At 35.9% G+C, this 19,830-nt stretch overlaps 1 protein-coding gene across 1 annotated transcript in view; it reads right to left on the minus strand.

The window, feature by feature from the left end:
- The window catches only part of MALRD1 (MAM and LDL receptor class A domain containing 1), a 576,163-nt gene that overhangs the window by 170,271 nt on the left and 386,062 nt on the right, over positions 1–19,830 (minus strand). The window contains exon 33 of the mRNA XM_032244079.1: positions 9,873–10,030. Within this exon, the coding sequence (XP_032099970.1) occupies positions 9,873–10,030 (158 nt within the window). The remainder of the gene's footprint in view (positions 1–9,872; positions 10,031–19,830) is intronic.

Here is a 19,830-nt window from a genome sequence, read left to right on the forward strand (position 1 = left end):
TGATTCTTACTATGTGATAGATGATGTTTGTATGCTTGACACACTCCTAAGTGTACCGTGTCGCAAGATCCTAAGTGTTTCTGGCACGCCAGACCAAAACTTGCCTTTTTCTCTTATTCAATAAAACATATTAGATTAAAATATAAGATATTGACATTACATAGGGAGAATCTTGAATCTATTCTTAGAAAGGGAAAAAAATCACTAAAAAAACGCCTTGGTTCATTTTAACTATGGCTATAGCACATTACTCAGGTCATATTGTACAAATAATTTCAATGTGCCAGAATGGGTGACACATTAAGAGCCACTGCCCTAGAATATTACTTTTCTTGTTTCTGCTGAAAATAGTATAAGACATGCTCAGATTTAAGGTATAATCTAGCTTTTCTGCAGGTCTATTTAGAAATTTGTTAAGTATACTTAAAAACTCCTACACATATCTCCCTACCTTTTATGCATGGGGGTATTTGCCATATGTCTCTTAAATGCCATCCAATATTCTCCAAAGCTACCACTGATAAGTAGTTTAACATCACTTGTAAAAACAATGGCCATGAAGTTCAGCATAAGAAAAAAATGAACGAGAACTGGTTAGTCTAGAAAATTAGTTCAAATATACTTTTAAAATGAATAAAATTATAGACAGAACACTGATAGTGCCACTCAGTAACTTTCATAATAACATAAGAATGCATTTTTACAGTGTTATAATAAAGAAAACAAAAAAGCCTGATATTTATATTGACTTAAGCATATGTTATACAAAGTAGCACCCACTTAATTCCTTTCATTTTTTAAAATCCTTAATATGTTGTTTTTGTTTTTTTTTTAAAGAGACAAGGGCTTGCCATGTTGCCCAGGCTGGTCTCAAACTTCTGGCATCCAGCAATCCTCCTGCTTCAGCTTCCCAAAGTGCTGGGATTGAAGGCATGAGCCACTGTCCTTGGCCTTTCATTTTTGAAAATATATATTTTTGTAAATGTATGTGAACATTTAACTTAGCATACTTTTTGCTTTTAAAACTTTAAGGTTTTTCTTTTTTCCATTTTTCTTTTCACTCAACATATGCCTGAATAAATTTCTGCAACACAAGTGTAACTATGAGATAGGCTGGGTCCTCATCTATATGGTAACATCTTGTGAGAATAACCAGAGCCATTTTAGCAGCTCATTAACAAAGATTATCATTTTGTGAATTATTACTTCACTGCAATAAATAGTAACCTAGTGCCTGATTAAGTGAATTAAAATATCAATGTATTTCCTCTATTATTAGAAACTCTTTATGCACCATATTTCATCAGTTTATTATTCATATGGCTGTGTTATCTTATTATGGGTTGTGAGAATAGTTGTTGAATGATGTATCAAAAGTCTTTCTACCTCAAAATACCTTCCACTGTGGGGCCACATGTCTCTGCACCATACCCCAGAGGGCCCACAGTCATTCTGCATTTAAGAAAGGCTGAGTTGGGGTAAGACTCCTTTTCGTCTCTGCTAAGCTTCCTATTCTGAATATTAGATGTCTGCTTTCATCACAGGGAACAGAATTTCCTCTTGCTCTGACCTATAGAAGGGATCCTCGAAATGTCTGACAATTCTAACAGGACAACTATAGATGTAATGACAAATTCTAGATGATTACAAAATCAACCAGAAGGGCCCTCAGTGAGTTTGACAAAGAAGATACAGTCTTGGTGGCCCTTGTCCTTGAGCAGCTCATTCAAAAGTTAATCATCTCAAGCAGCAGAACATGCTGGGTGCATGGTTCACACCTGTAATCGGAGCACTATGGAAGGCTGAGGTGGGCAGATCACTTAAGCTCAGGAGTTCAAGACTGACCTGGGCATCATGGCCAAACCCCATCACTACAAAATAAAATAAAATACAAAAATTAGCTGGGTGTGGTGGCTCATGCTTGTAGTCCCAGCCACTATGACGGCTGATGCGGGAGGATCAATCTAGCCCAGGAGTGAAGTGAGTGAAGATTGTGGCACTACACTCCAGCCTGGGTGACAGAGTGAGACCCCGTCTCAAAAAAATAGAAAGAGATAAATAAATAAATAAATAATTTTGAAAAAAGCAGCAGAACAAAAGGATCGAATGCAGTATCGTACAGGCAACTACTGGTAAAACAAACACAGCATCCTCCATGCTGGCTCACACACACTAAGCATTTGGAGACATATCTAGCTATTTAAGTAACCACGATGCCATTTTGTAAAATATATAATTCAGACAAAAGGTGTACTGAAAACTACAATATGCAGAACACAAAACATGCAAAGTACCTTTTAAAGAATTTGATGTTATCAACCACTGGTAGAAAATATAAGACACGACTTTGAATAATGAAAATGCAAATCCTAAATATGTCATGAAAATAGCCCTCTAGTTCTGAAAGGCAGGAAAGCATAATAATTATAAACACAGAGTAGAGATAGGCCATGTGGGAAAACTCGCCTAGCTCTATGACCTTGGACAAGTTCCTGAAGCTTTCTCGATCTCATTTGCCTCATCTGTTAAAATGTAGATAATGTCAGTACCTGCCTCATTGGAGGGTATGAAAATCAGATTAATCAGTTTATGATAGAGGACTTCAAATGCTGTCTGGCATATCATAACCATCCGATATTATTAAGTCTGAGTCTGATATTATTCTCTGTTTTTCTTTTCTCTGCTTTAACTATCTTCCGAAGTATTACACTGAAACAAAACAAAACACAACTCAGTAGCACCAACTCACAACAATAATGGTTTTCTGAACTGGAACATTTACCTGCTAAATGTCTTATCCTATGAGTTTATTGAAACTCATCTAGGCCTAAGAACTCCTCAAATCCAAGATAGAGACTATTTCAACCCCATAGACCAGTTGTTCTGAAATATGAACAATCAGTTTCCAGAACCCCATTTATATATATATCAACCTATCTGTTATCACAGAAGCTTCAGAAAGCAGTTTTCTTCATGAGCAATTAGAAATTTATAAAAATTACAAAAATATTATGAAAAGTATAAATTGTGAGTTACCTGTTCACTTTTATTTCTTTAAAAACAAATCTGGGGTAACAAAACATTTAGTTATTTTTAGGGAAATTATCTTGTCCAGTGCCAAATTAACTGCTTTTTGTAGACCAACTCAACTGAGATAGCATCAAACATCCAAACAAGACAGAAGGTAGGAAGCTGAATAGCTATACTTAGATAATGCCATGAAACATTAATTTGGTTTCATTTAGGGCCCTTTTGGCAATGTGGATCAAAAAGTGACCACCATTATTTTAAAGAGTGCTTTTAATTTGACATGTAAGTAGGTAGTTGAAAGGCAAAAACTGATCTTTCTAAGTTCTTCTGGTTTGGCATTACTAGAAAATAAAACAATTATTGCGTTAAGTACAAATTAACATTGTTCCCTAATTTCTTCAGCCTTTGAACTGAAGGACATTGATGCCTGTGTGAACATTTTACTATTCTGATTATCAGTCATTTACAATGAAAAGATATTGAAGTCTTCCTAATTTCTATAAAATATTTTCTTTATGCAGACCTCTACTTTCAAGGCTGAGATAAATCAGCATAGTTTGGCTTTTTCACCCTAAAACATAATAAGAAAATCATAATTTAATTTCACCTTGATCTCATGGACTGTACAAGTTGTTGTTGATTGCTTTAGCTTTATATGATATACTTCATTAATATGCTAATAAAATTTAGATATGCTTTATTTAGAAAATTATCTTAAAGGTCAGTGAAGATCTAAGTCCTGTGTATTATTTACAGGCATTGGTATTCAGTTTATCCTTACACTCCATTTTAAATCAGGCCACATCTTTGTTGCCCTGGACTTCTGAAATCATCTTCACTTTTCTCCCTGTGCAACGGACTGAATATTATTCTCCAAGATTCACATGTTGAAATCTGAAATCTGAAGGTGATGGTATTAAAAGGTAGGGCCCATAGAAGGTGACAAGATCATGAAGGGGGAGACTTCAGGAATGGGATTAGTGCCGTAAAGACACTGAAGTCAAATATGAGAAATGACAGAAAACCAACAACACAGCTAACTATGAAACTTTCCATGTGTGAAACAGAACCCTGGAAAAAAATCAGTTTCCCATGATAAGTAATGACTCATCATCTGCTGAGAGAGGCATTTTATATCAAATGATAAGGAAACACCTCTGAGAAAGATGGTGTTTGAATTTAGGCTTGAAATACAAGAAGCCAACCTTGTGAATATCTGGAGAAAGAGGAAGGAGAAGAAAAAGGAGACAGGAGAGAACTCTCCCTGCCTTGTCCATCATGTGAAGTCACAAAAAAGAAGGTCTGGTAAGACATCAAACTTGTCAGCTCCTTGATGTTGGACTTCCCAGCCTCCAGAACTGTAAGAAATAAATTTCTGTTGTTTATAGGTCACCAAGTCAATGCTATTTGGCAATAGCAACTTGAAAGGACTAAGATATCAAGTTTCACTTTCACTTTGGCCTCCTCCTACCCATGATTCCAGCCCTTTCCATAGAGCAGACAAACAAACCTTTTACATTTTTTTTAAATTAGATTATATTATTCTTCATGTTGATACTCTCTGATGGCTTCCCATGGTTTTTAGAATAAAACTGAATCTCCTTATCATGCCTACAAGGTCCTAAAGGACCTGGTCTTTTCCTACATCTTCAATCTTATTTATCTCTTTCTGTTGTTCCAGCTATACCATGCCTGGAAATTTCTACATTTGAGCTTTTTCATTAACTTGTAACCTCTGCTTAGAGCAATCTTTCTCCAGATATTCACAAGGCTGCCTGCCTCCTTCTTGTTTTTCAACTCTCAATCTAAATATCACCTTTCTGAGAGGGGTTTCCTTACCATTCAACATAAAAGACCTCTCTCAGCAGGAGATGAGTAATTATCATGGGAAACATGCTTATTTGCTCCAGAGTTCTGTATGACAAATGGAAGGTTTGATAGTTATCTGTTTTGTCTACATGTTTTCTGTTTATACCTACTAGAACCTTATTCAGAAATAAGTTAATGTAATGAGGACAAATTGAACCTGTCACTTACTTGTTGTTGTTTTTTTTTTAATTATTTTGTAAGGTCATAGCATTAAAAGATTTGTGTTTTCTTCACAGTGCATACTTATATCAGGAAAAATCAACTCTAACATTTAATATAGAGATATAGGGGACTGATTACAAAGGTTACGAAAGAGATGAGAAATTAGCAAGGAAATTATGATGCAACCTACCATATGTAGAATGTTTCTATCCCAAAACGAGAGGGACAAAGGAAGAAAGTTGCCAAAGTCAAGCTGCTGGAAGAACAGGAAATTTGTCAGGCATACTTTGTGGGAGCTGGACCTACAGAAGCATGGCCTATTTGGGGGAAGCTGAGCCACAGATAAGGTACAGTTAGAGACTAAATCCAAAATTGGGAGAGAGAGAAAGAAGGTTTGTCTTCTCTTCCTGTCCTCAGGTCTTTGGTGGGTGCCTTCCATTGACCAGACCTATCTAGGAAGGCAGAAAGCAGAGGAGCCAAGGAAGTGTCGTTCCTGGGAATACAGAGCAGATCTTGGAGAGCGGGAAATGCGTAACACTTAGTGAGATTTCAGAAAACTTATGCTGACAAGGGACATACTCCCACAATTTATAATTTGGAATCTCTTTTGAGAATGTCTTGCTATTTTTATTGCCTCATAAACTCTCACCTCTGAAAATTCACCTTAGGTATTTTTTTTTGCCATATTTTTTTTGAAGGATTTATATAATCAACATAACAAATAGTTTCGGACAACTGTAATCTACCACATACTCTGGAACCATATTTGCTATTATTAACCATGTGTTTATGGTACATTCTGGGGCAGTGTCTCTCAACCTTTCCAGATATGAGGACCATTTAAAAACACACAATTTTTATTAGAAAGCTCATGTAAGTTTCATGTAGAAAAATTATAAAATATATAAGGCTGCAAAATAATAAAAAAAACATTTTCACCTCAAAATGTACAAATAATTATTTAAACTATTGTAGGATGTATTTCTCCATTTATTTATTTTCCCTCTTATATATATGTACATATATTTATATGGGAAAATATCTATAGACATACACATATTTTCACACAAAATTTGATAATTTTTAAAAACTGCATACTAGTATACATATTTCTTAATAATCTGCTTAGGTCATTAAAAATCACAAACTTTTTATAACTAATTATTCACTCACAGAATTAACTGTTCTACAGCATTTCAGTATGACTGAATGTACTATATTTTAGTAATTCCCACTTTTTGATGTTCAAGTGATTTCCAATATTTGCTAGGGTAAACACTGAGATAAAAAAGCTTTATAAATAAAATAGCATACATAGCTATTTTTATTACAACAAATTTCTAGATGTAAAATGTTTTAGTAAATAACATAAAAATTATAAATTTTTAATTGTCAAAGTATTATGCATAATTGCAAATTGATAGTCCAACAATGAATATTTATTTCTTTGCATCCACACCAACAGTAGATATAATCATTTATTTTATTCTTTTAAGATTTTTTTAATGCTGTCAACATTATTAGAGAAGGAAAAAAAGGACTTCTTTTTTACTTAGAAAAAGAAGTTCTTTCCCACCACAGGTCCAGATTATATTAATTGAGCTTTGGGTGTCAAATATTTGTGAAAATAGAACCACAAACATGGGTCCACAGCTCCTTTATAATGGGTGGTCCTGCAGCACTGTAATGCCCTAAGTAGAGATTATAAGAAAGCACAAACTAGCAGCTAGTGAAAGAAAAGCATGTTGATAGAAAGCCTCAATCCGAAGAACAGGGAGAATGGGTTTTCACTTCATTGGTTCCTCCACATGTAAAATTACTGCATGCTTAGGAAAGTGTTCAATCTGTGAATAAGTCAAGATTTTCCACAGCAATAGTTGCGAAAATAAGATTTGCCCCAGCTACCATGATCCATCAGTGATGTAAGGACACATTATGAAAACAGTTTTTGCTGAGTTTCTGTAATGATTAGGGCTTTTTCAGTAGCAAGTAACAAAAGGAGAATTCTACTGGTGCAAGAAAAGTGAGATTGAGAGTTTAAAAAGATCATGTAAATAGATCTGTTTCTTCCCCTTTCTTTAGTTCTGTGTTCCTCTGTGTGTTAGCTTCTTTGTCAAACACTCTCTGTCCTTTTGAGGGGGAAGACGGCCTCCCATAGCTGCAAGCCTAGTCTATGCTCCTACAACTTGCAATCCAGAAGAAAGAGAAATACCTCTTTTCCTCTGCAGCAAATGCTAGAGGAGCCTATAATTGGCCCTACTGAGGCCACCCATGAAAGTAGTAAAAGAAAGTCACTGTGGCAGTCAACCCCACTGATATAGTTTGGATATTTGACCCTGTCCAAATCTCATGCTGAATGGAATCCCCAGTGCTGGAGGTGGAGATTGGTGGGAGGTGCTTGGTTCATGGGGGCAGATCCATCAAGGCTGGATGCTGTCTTCACGATAGTGAGTGAGTTCTCATGATATCTGGCCATTTAAAGGCGTATGACACCTCCCTCTCTCGCCTCTGCTTTTACCGTGTGACAGCTCCCCCTTTGTATTCTGCCGTACTTAAAAGCTTCTTGAGGCCTCATCAGAAGCTGAGCAGATGCCCAGTGCCATGCTTCCTGTACAGCCTGCAGAGCTGTGAGCCCATTAAACCTATTCTCTTCATAAATTACCAGTCTCGGTTATTTCTTTATAGCAATGCAAGAATGACCTAATACACCACAAAGACCATTGATGCAGAAAAGTCAATATCATGCTGATTATCAATTTCCTGCCACTATTCTTTCCAGTATAGACCTCTCTGAAAACTGCCCAGAGTAGAAGAACATTGTTATACTTAACTGCTGCCTTCTGGTTAGAAAAATCAGTAGGCACCAAAACCAGGTATCAGAAATCAAGATGTGAGGTCAGCATTTCTATTTCAAAGGCTATTTACAGAAACACGACTAAACACAGAGTGCCACTTAACTGGGTAACTATGGAACTGAATGTCCAGCTGGTGAGTAGCTAAAGAATATATGGGTTCTCTTTCTGAATTGAGAAAGCAACATTTTCTTAGAAAGTGACCGAAATCTGCCTACATTATATGGAAAGGTCTAGTGGCCTTTCCATTGATATTTGCTTTGATGAGCAACTGTAGACAACTGTCCTCTTTAATTGTAGCAACCCATGTTTAATAATGTCAGTAGAATTAAGGTGTTATGCAGTTTCCTGAAGCTCAGCAGTTATAAATTATACTGGATAAAGTTTAGCACAAGCAATAGGCTAATCTACTGAATATTCATTGATTAGATGTAAAAACTATTAAAAAATTAAAAAATCTTACATGCTTTGCATTTACTCTTGTGCTCCCCAACTGTTAAAAATGAACCTCTTTCTCTGTTGTTTTACTGGCTTCCTTTGGAGAAAAAAAAAAAAAAAACAGACATTCTCACAGAATCAGGATAAATTCTCCACTTTCTTTGCATGTTTAGATTTTTACTTAAGAGTTTCAATTTCTGTCAATGCCTAGAATTGATAGGGCCTTTATTCTTTCTGCCATGTTCCCATGTATCTCTCCTGACTTATTTGGTAAGCCACAGAGAAACTGGGAAACACTACTAGGCAATAGACATAATATTTTTGAGGGGGAGGGTGCAGTAGCTCACACCTATAGTCCCAGCACTCTGGGAGGCAAAGGTGGGAGGATCACGAGGTCAGGAGTACAAAACCAGCCTGGCTAACATGGCAAAACCCCATCTCTACTACAAATACAAAAAACGCAGGGCCTGGTGATGCACGCATGTAGTCCCACCTACTCAGGAGGCTAAGGCAGGAGAGTCACTTGCACCCAGGAGTCGAAGGCTGCAGTGAGCTGAGATCACACCATTGCACTCCAGACTGGGTGGCAGATTAAGACTCTGTCCTTCCCCACCTCCCCCCACCAAAAAAAAAGATACCAGATTTTTCAAATCAGAATTCCAACTGTGAAATCTTGGAAAAGTTAGTAAGCGTCTTTGAGCCTCAGTTTCTTTGTTGTAAAATTGGGAAAAATACAGTTACCTCATCAGGTAAAGGTGAGAATTAAAATTGATAACACAGAATGTTTATAATACAAGTAAATATAAGGCAGCACTTAATAACAGCTGTTATTATTTACAAAGAACAATATTTGCTATAAAGACAAAAATCCCATTTGTATTTATGCAAAAAGTAGGATGGATAATTGTAAGTTAATAGCACTAGGTGCGGTGTACCCATGTGTAATCATTTAATTAGAAACCAAGATCTTAACATTGGTGCATGCTGATTGAAAAGCTCATTGATACAATGAAAAGTATAACTGCAGCAACTTGTTTCATTCAAGGTATCTGCGTTTTGCACAGATTATTGCCTTTGTTAAAAATAGAGCATGCATGTTGATTTTACTAGGAGCTGATATATACTTTAAGTCTCAAATTTGCTTTTCCTTTACCGAGTTTTGGGTAGAAAATTATCTTCTTCACCATTATGCCTCACATCACATTTCTTCACTGTCCCTAGCTAAGTTGCTAATAGAACGTACATGTGGAATCTGCCCAAACTCTTTTATCTCCAGATAATCTTTTAAATAGCATGCAACATAATTGAGTTCAGGTGGCAGCCATCAGTGAGATAAATCTTGAATGAGATTAAGATGAATGACAGCACAGCTTGCCAAAGCTCCGTTGCCCCAGAAAAAAATGAGAAATTAATGGCATCAGCATTGGTGGTGTGACCAACAAAAATACAAATAAGAAAAGGAAAGACAATGTTTAAAAATGTCACGCATATTTCAGTGAACATCTGTGCCTTCTTTCGTACCTTTAATACTCCCATACTCCTGGGATCGATCATGTAGAACCAGAACCGAACAGTACACATTCCGAGGCTTGCTGGGAAGTATTTGGAGGTAGTAATTCTGGCAATGGATCCTTTCTTGGAGCCCGATGAGTTGACGTACAGGAAGTGCTGACCACGACCTTGAAATAGATTAACACAATTTTTTTCAGTGCAATGATAGTATGTTATCACGAGTCAGAATGTATTTATACCATCCACAGATATCTTTTTATCCTTACACGTACACACAATCAAACAGAACTCATTTTCATTTTGCCAGTCATATATCAAAGACATTTAATTCTTCTGAGCCAAAAAAAGTGGCACTATGATCATGTGCTTCACAAAATTCCCATGAGTCAGTGACTCATAAAGTAACCAGATATTGGCTTTGAATATGAAGGTGTATTCCTATTCTCCTAATTTGCTCAAACCTGTCAGTTTCCAGCAATAAAATACTTTGTATGCTGTGCATACAGCAAGTACAGAGTAGGTATTGGGGACTGGTTGGCATTGTATCTTATTTTCAGTTGCTCTGATTCCCACACTGGCCAGGGCAGTAGTGAATGGCTATATTTGCAAAGTGAACTGTGATTCTAAGAGTCATTAAATTAGTTTTTTCTGAGTAACAGACAACTTCATTTCTTATTAAATGCATTAGTATGTGAAAGATTTCTGCATTAAAACACAATTGGATTTTTTTCTGTTGCCATTGTCAGATATTCAACATAGCTACCATTCCCCTTCGTGGGTAGGTAAACATTATATATATATATATATAATATTTGAGAATATATACATATAGAGAGAGAGAGCTGGGAGTATAAGTAGGACTTGTACAAGTAGCTGGGACTATAAGTGCATGACACCATGCCCAGCTAATTTTTGTATTTTTAGTAGAGACAGAGTTTCACCATGTTGGCCAGGATGTTCTCTATCTCCTGACCTCAGGATCTGCCCACGTTGGCTTCCCAAACTGCTGGGATTACAGGTGTGAACCACTGCACTCAGCCTAATTTTATTTCAATAAGATAACCAGGGAACTTTGAGCATTATTGCAGCAAAATTTTCAAAACAAAAGAGTAGACATAAAAACAACCTGAAGTATTCCTGTAGCATAGGTAAGCTGTTTTCTATCCTCGTTGGCCTTTGAAATATATTGTATATACTACCAAATACTGGGTTAGGAAAACTGAACACAGTATTTAGCCACGCAAAAAAAGTTTTCTAAGGCTCACATTTTGTTCCAAAAATATTACTTGTTTTCTTATTTGGAAAATAACAACATAGGTGGCATGTGAAGCCAATATACCTAGACAGCACCTGTCAAGCCTACTATGAACAGTGACTTATTCATTAAAAATGTACTTTCCTTAAATCCATGCTATTTTTAATTAAATAAAAACATCTGGATTTCCCTACATTCTGTTGCCTTTTATACACTTGAGAATTTCTAATGCATTTAGACTGTACTTTATCGGACAAACTTTAAAATATTATCTTCAATAAGAAAAATATGGTATAATCCAATGAGCTTTAATAACTTTTCATGTACAGTAAGGGCTTAATTCAAAGTACAGAATATAGTCATGTTACATTGGATGTGAAAAAGTAGCCTTGAACTTGTCCCATATATTTATTTAACTAATATATTTGTATAAATCATTTTTATAGTTCAGTTCTCAAATACTAAAACATATACAATGAGAACTAATGTACTTCAGTCTCAGAAGCAGATCCTATTTAATTCAGACTTAAATATTTATTTTTCCATGTTGCAGTGTCAACCCTATGTTGAAAGTCAAATGTTTGGAGCAGTAGGAAAAAATAGTAATCAGATTCATTAACACAAATTTAACGAATTTTGCAAATTTAGGAATGGAATTCTGATTTAAAATCTTGTAATTATGTACATTTATTCCTCCAATTGCATAAATACACTGAAACTTCACTAACTTAGATGTTTCTTTTCAATACTTTTAGTCCAATATTTAATTATAAAAGGCCAATTTTAAGTTTCCGCAACAACCTGAACTAAGTCTAACCAAATGCTTCATCCTATGTAATCACTTATAGGCTTCTAAAGTAACTCGAATCACAACATCTTTAAGAATTTCACTAATTTACTAATAAAGAAAAGTGAACAAACGGAATTGAGATATTTCTTCCAGCCTAGTACCTAACATTTCAAGTACTTGAAAATATTCTAACAACATTGCAGGTACTTGAAAAACTAACGTACACCAGTGGAAACAATAACATATGTATTATTTCATCCTTAAATAACCACAGCTATTTTCTAACGGGGAGTATGTCTGTTGGGCACTACATAAATTCCCAAACCTTGAAATCAGACTGAACGTCACCTTTTTTCCTATTCCATATTTTCCCCAGTAAATGTCAATTTTGTGACAGCAAAAACTCAAATCAGTTTAGCAAAGGTGTGACTTCATAGAAGGGAATGTTATATAATGTACTGTTTGCATTTTAGGGCTATATCATGAAACACAATGTAAAGAAAATTAATTCACTGGGAATGACAATCCACCATTTCACTGCAGCATATTTATTTAGGCACAGGACAAACAATGTCATGGAAGGTCCAATATCAAAGCTAGCAATTCCAACTATTAATTAAGGGACTCTGGGCTGAGTTTTCAAAGTATACCCCCACTTAACATCTTCAAATTTGCATATTCAGTTTTGGCCTTACAAAATCCTGCAGCCTAATACAAAAGTCAGATAATTGATTCTTGGCTGAAGTATGAATGCATGCCAATGTATCCATTTTAAAATTTAAGAATGCAAAATTTTACCTGGAAACTTAGAAGACACCACTGCAAATTTAATCTTTGGCAATTTTTAATTCTGAAGCTCTAGCATATCTAAGTTTGATCTTATAAGAGGGATGAACTTTTGTGATGCCATATGTATATTTTTTTGAGAATCAAAAAGGTGAAAAGTCGCTTAGCCTCTTGAAATTATTAATAGAAATACATGAATTATCCAGAAACTATGTACTGTATCTCAATGTTATAAAACCTTACATTGAATTATACTTTCAGAAATAGACTCATTTTTTATCTAGCAAGCTCAGACAAGACCTACTTTCAAACATTTATAAACTTTCAGTTGCTTTATTGAGAACTACCTATTCATACCTAGCAAAATCCTTGGGGAAGGTCAATGTAGCCTCTCGAGCACAGTTCAGAATTTATTAAAGCAGTTAATAAAACTTAAATGTCTGAACTGCCACAACATATTTAGAATTTAATGGTAAATCATTAAACCAACTCGCTTTATTTATATGACTATGAAGTGATCAACAACATTCCCAGGACAGCTATTTATAGAAGCAGAATTTTTGTTTATTTGTTTGATTTTGAACTGTTTTACAGCTTAGTACTTGCCATTTCTAAAACTACCTAACTCTCACATATTCAGATCAGAATGCATTCAATTAATTTTGTAAAATCGATTATACTTTAATTAAATATTACCAGGTGTAGTATTCTGGAATCTTGAATTCATTAAATATATCTGAATTTTACCTCTCCAAAACCGACACCAAATATTTTCTGTACACTTTTCATTTAATACTTCACTTTTGCCTGTGTAAGTTTATAATGATAAGTTCTTAAGATTCCTGGAACACAGATTTTATATTCTACATCTTAATTAGCTACAATTAGGCAATGCTAACATTCAACTTTTACCTTAAAAACTCTTTAAAAGAATTGCACATTTTTGAAAATTGGAGCTGCTTAATGTCCAATACAATAGTATAAATTCAGCATCAAAGTGTACTATCCTCACACCACAATATGTACTTAATATCTGAGTGCCAAATATATATTAGCCAAATTCAGACTCAATCCCTATGCCTCATGGGCATTTTTTTCCACATTGATGTAAGCAGGGAATAAAAAAAAAATTCTAATTTGTATTATAGATGATTTTTAGCTACCATCTTGAGATTCTGAAACTGTTTCATTGAGTTATCCTACTACAAGGTAATCAATTTTACATTTTTCTGTTAAAAAAAAAAGTTGATGCTTTTAAAGGAAAGCTAGCCAGTCTCCGTGGCTCACACCTGTAATCCCAGCACTTTGGGAGGCCCAGGCAGCGGATCATCAAAGGTCAGGAGTTTGAGACCAGCCTGACCAACATGGGGGAACCCCATCTCTATCAAAACTATCAAAAAAAAAAAAAAAGTAGCTGGGCGTTGTGGTGTATGCCTGTAATCCCAGCTACTTGGGAGGCTGAGGCAGAAGAATTGCTTGAACCTAGGAGGAGGGGGCTGCAGTGAGTCAAGATTGTGCCATTGTACTTCAGCCTGGATGATCAGTGAAGCTGCATCTTGAAATAATAATAATAATGATAATAATATTTTTTAAAAATAAAGGAAAGCTATGCTTTGACATCTTCAGGGTCCCAAGAAAAATCATACTTATTGCACTAAGGAAAAAAAAGACAATTTCCCACTTCATGTGATCTGAATTCATTCCCTGCTTTAAACTGGAGGCAATTTTACACGTTTTTTTTCTCCCCCGTTCATAAAATAAAGCTGGATAATGGCTTTTTTTTAAATGCTGTACATTATATCACTTTCAAAATAGCAAAAGCTCCATTTTTCAGAGTCAGACTTATTCTGCCTGCCTCTGCATCCTCTGTAATTTCTGCCTGTCTCTCACTCTCAATAGAAGGGTGCCTAATGACTATCAACTGAAATACCCTCAATCTCTTTTTATGCTTATATATTTTTCCCCCAAATTTCCAAGGTGCATCTGCAATTTTTTTTTTTTTTGAGATGAAGTCCCACTCTAACTCCCAAGCTGGAGTGCAGTGACACAATCTCAGCTCACTGCAACCTTTGCCTCCCAGGTTCAAGTGATTCTTGTGCCTCAGCCTCCCAAGCAGCTGGGACTACAGGCATGCACCACCATGCCCAGCTAATTTGGCGTACTTTTAGTAGAGACAGGGTTTCACCATGTTGGCCAGACTGGTCTCAAACTCCTGACCTCAGGTGATCCACTGACCTTGGCCTCTGAAAGTACTGGCATTGCAGGTGTGAGCCACCACACCCAGTCTGCATGTGTCATTTTGAAATGCTGTGAAGTATAACTATGGCCAGTGAAAGAACAAAGTTTCCTCAAAGTTGTCAGAATGGAAAACACAGATGCAGTGTTTCTGGAGGTGAATGAATTTTTCTCACAGCATTTGATAAAAATGCCTGTCATTACATTATTTTGATTTGCTTTGTGAAGAGTGATACAATGACTCTGTTTCTTTTAAATGTCATTAATTATGATATTTCTTTCCAGTAAATTATGCTTTAGGCATTAATCTCTTTTGAGACTGTTATCTCTTTAAATAAAAACACTTTTTTTAATCAGAATGTGTCATTTCTATGATATTAACTGTCATCAAAATCAACATTATAAATTCCCCTCTCCCACCAGTATGCGTTAATGTGATACAAAGATGAAACTTTTGGTTGTGGCATGCCAACACAAGGCAGAGTCATCTTATTTTGAAAGCTCCTAATATGCTTAGCAGCAAGAATACCTCAATCACAGGAAGATGATATGTAAGTGAAATTTGTTGCCATTTCCTATAAGTTATAGGTAGAGACAAGGGATTCTGAATCTCTGCATCTTCATATTCAAAGAACTCTGAAGAATCTCTTTATGAGTTATTTGTCAAGATGCCTTTGGAAACATGAATTAGCTTAATAATATTTCTGTAACTTTGTTTTTCAAATTGAGATTACAAGTAAAACTTGTTTCATGGTCATGCAGGAAGGCAAAACTAATAAAATAAATGCTTTTATTTAGGTAAAATGGTAAGTGGTCACTATTATAAAAGAGCTTTGACTTCGTTTAGATTTCGGATCTATTTTACCTGGAGGGGTGTGGAAAGCAAGTAAGAACAGAAGAATAGTTATTTCCATTGAAACTGAGAAAGATATTATCAGAATATTTTAATGAATATGTAATGAGCAAAAGTATAGGCAGGATTGTCCACTGGTTAAGTCTGAAGGCACTGGAGCTCTAGACTTTGATTTGTATCCTGATTCTACCACTTATTAGGTATGTGACCTTGGGCAACCTACTTAAATTCTCTAGGACTGAGAAGCAATAAAAGGTAATTATAGTACATACTTCAGCCTCATGGGGTCGTGGTAAAAATTAAATGATCTACTACATGTAAAGTACTTAGAACATAGTTGCAAATTAGTGCTACTCTCCTGGGAAATTTAGAGGACATAAAGATGATTCTACCGGTGTTTATTCAGCATACATCACACATGCATCTGTCCATCCACAATTCTTTGCAAAGTTTAAAACACTAATGAAAGCATCTTTATTCGAGTAGTTATCTGTAACATTTTATTTAACTCACTCTTCTTCCCCCACCCCCATCACCTAAAAACTCCTATTTTTCTTTTTTCCTATAGCACTTATCAACAACCAAAAACTATACAAATCTGTGATTAATAATGTTTCACGTTGACTTTCTTTTCCCCTCTGCTACAATGTCAGCAGAGAAGGATGCCAGAGATCCTTCTCTGATTTGTCAACAGAGATTTCAAGCACCTAGAACAGGATCTCAAAAAATAAGCTTCAACAAATATTTCTTGGATGAATGAATGGCTGAAGAAACATTTTTCTAATCATGTCAATGTACATTATTTTACTTTTGTGTCACCCACCTGTGAAAACTCCTCTATTTATTCACACACATTTTCAACATGGTGACTGACACATCACAGAAATCCCAATGTTTCACTTTAACACTCTCAGGATTTAATTCCCGTTATTATCATGACAATTGGTAGTAACTAACTCCTCTTGCGTATCCAAACACTAGTCAATTTCACTAAACAGGAATTTGTTCTGAACTGGCATCACAATAAATTCCAATGTACTGTTTAAAAATCATATGAAATGAAAAAAGAATTTTTGTATCGTATTCTGTTATGATTCAGTATAACTTGAAAACCTAGTGAAGAGATATTATTATTACTATTTATTGTATTCACTTCTATCTAGTATACAATGCCCTTGGCAATTTCTAAATAATCAGTCCTAATTTCACACTAGATTTCATATTGTCAGGTTTTTTCACTAGATTTGATCATATTCTAAACATCTTTATTTTGAAAAATTTTGCATTTATAGCAAAGTAGAAAGAATAGATCAATTAACTCCTACCTACCGAAAACCCAGCTTTAACCATTTTTAACCCATGGTGATATAGTTTGGATATTTGTTCCTGCCTAATCTCATGCCTAATTGTAATCCCCAGTGTTGGAGTTGAGGCCTGGTGGGAGGTGACAGGATCATGGTGGAAGATCCCTCATGACTCAGTGCCCTCTTTGTGAGAGTGAGTTCTCTGGAGATCTGGTCATTTAAAAGTGTGTGGCAGCTCCCCTCCCACCACTCTCTCTCTTCCTCCTGTTGTCACCATGCAATGTCCCTGCTCCTCTTCACTTTCTTCCATATTGCAAGCTTCCTGAGGCCTTCCCAGAAGCCAAGCAGATGTTGTTGGCACTATTCTTCCTGTAAAGGCTGTAGAACCGTGTGTCAACTAAATCTCTTTATCAATTGCCCATTCTCAGGTATTTATTTATAGTAATGCAAGAATGGCCTAATACACAGGGTCCATCTTGCTTCATCTATATTTCCACCCACATTTTTTAATACTACAGAAGTATTTAAAAGTAAGCCTCGTATCAAATTGCACCATCTTTAAATACTTCAGTACATATTTTTGTCAGATAAAGACTTCTTTTTTAATAGTAGCATATTACAGTTAACTATACTTAATTATAATAAAATATCTAACCAATAGAAAATATGTTAATATTTACTTAAATATACACACACATCTGTATGGGGATATATACATATATATGGAAATATATATCACCAATATTTTTAACACCATGGTGGACATCAAAATGGTTATACTTGTATGGCGCACTGGTGTTAACAGATAAGCATGACTGACGCTCATTTCCAAATCAATGCCTTCTACAGGTGCATGTGATTGACAGCTTTCATCCTAAGTACATGAGAAATTGCATGAGATGGGACTCATCTATCTGGATAATAAACCAAGCAGCAGTTCTCTAAAGAGCAATGAAAAATATGATTTTTTGTCCATTATGCTGAGTTCTATTTCTTCCATGGATAACTGTTCTTTTCACATCCTCTACTTTCCCTTTCATGATATTGGCTGTCTTCAAATGTGTGGTGATTCTTGGTTATTCATTTAAGCTCATGAATGAAAGCATTTGTTGCTTAGGACACAATAATGAATTTCCACAGTCAGCATAAAGAACTGTTTCCCCAACAGAGTTCTTTGACCAGGAGGATGAATAGCAGGTGCTTTGGATGTAGGTTGAGCATGCAGGCAGGTATGCTTCCCCACAGGGCAGGAGTTCTCAACCTTGACCACACACTAGAATCCCATGGAGAATTATTAAAAATCTTCATGTCCAGGCCATAGCATAGACCAATTACATGAGAATTTCTGTGGGTAGCACCCAGCTATTAGTACTTTTATTAAGTCCCTAGATGATTCTAATATGCAGCCAAGGTTCAAAACCACTCCCTATTGTGATGATCCTGTGTAACCCCAACCATGACACTGACTCATTTTCAGACTGTAATTATCTCATGATTATCTTTTCCCAGGCAGATGGCCAACTTTCCTTAGATTGCCCTTACCTGACTTTATCCTGAGAGAAAAAGCCATTTACGTAAGCAGTTGTGTTTGGAAGCAGCAATCATTGGTGGGAAACGTGAGAAGCGGGGCCAATTTCCCAATTCCTCCAAGTGGCCTGAGTGAGTTACCCTGAAAAGCTCTTCACAATGTTTCTTAGTATTTGTATTAGTCTGCTAGCACTGCCATAACAAAATACCAGAGGCTGAGTGACTTAAATGACAGAAATTTATGTCCTCACAGTTCTAAAGGCTAGAAGTCTAAGACCAAGTTTCCAGGAGATCTGATTTCTCCTGAGGCCGCTCCTGAGGCTTGCAATGACTGCCTTCTCTCTGTGTCCTTACATGGCCTTTCCTTTGTACATGAAGATTCCTGGTGTTTCTCCTTCATTTAATGAGGACAACAGTCCAATGAATTAGGACTCTTATGACCCCACTTCACCTTATTTACCTATTTAAAGATCATATCTCCAAATATAGTCACACTAGGATTAGCACTTCACTATATGAATTTTGCAGGAAGGGAGCACAATTCAGTATTTTTTACTTGGATCTTAGGATATCTGTGTATATGTGTAGCTTCTTTGGGAAGAACTATAGTGAACTATTTTTCTTTAACTGAGGATTTCTGATGTTCTTCCTCCAATCATTCTGATCCCATTTGCCTTTTTCCTCTTCCTCCTCCTTCTTTTTCTCCCCCCAGTTCCTCCCCCATCTTCTCCTTCTTTTTCTTGGAATGCCTCAAAAATTTCTTGTCCAACAACTGAATCTTTAAAAAATGTGTTACGATATGGTCATTATATGTTTCTGTGTGTGTCTGTGTGTATGTGTCTGCGCATGAGTGTTTGTGCAAGTATGTCTTTACGTGTGTGTGTGTGTTTTGAGTGCATGTGAGTAAGATCAAAGTGGGTCCAAGAATAATTGTCTGAGAATCATGTGAGGGAGGACGGGCATTTGAATATCCAACTCCATATCCCTGTCCAACCTTCCCAAACAAATGAATATAGGAGTCTCCATCTACTCTATCAGAGACCAGAGTGATATAAATCTAGAAGCAAACTGAGATTTAGTGGCCCTGAATATGAAGTTAAGGGGATTCAGGCAGAGCTGTATATAAGGAAGGAACACACTACAGTGATGTCCTGGAAAAGGGCTTGGATCAGGATCCATACACCAAGGTTTCTGCCCTTTCTTACTCATTTTACAGG

Source organism: Sapajus apella, unplaced genomic scaffold, assembly GCF_009761245.1.
Source record: "Sapajus apella isolate SASKATOON/1434 unplaced genomic scaffold, GSC_monkey_1.0 scaffold53, whole genome shotgun sequence".
In the NCBI taxonomy this organism is placed as follows: domain Eukaryota; kingdom Metazoa; phylum Chordata; class Mammalia; order Primates; family Cebidae; genus Sapajus; species Sapajus apella.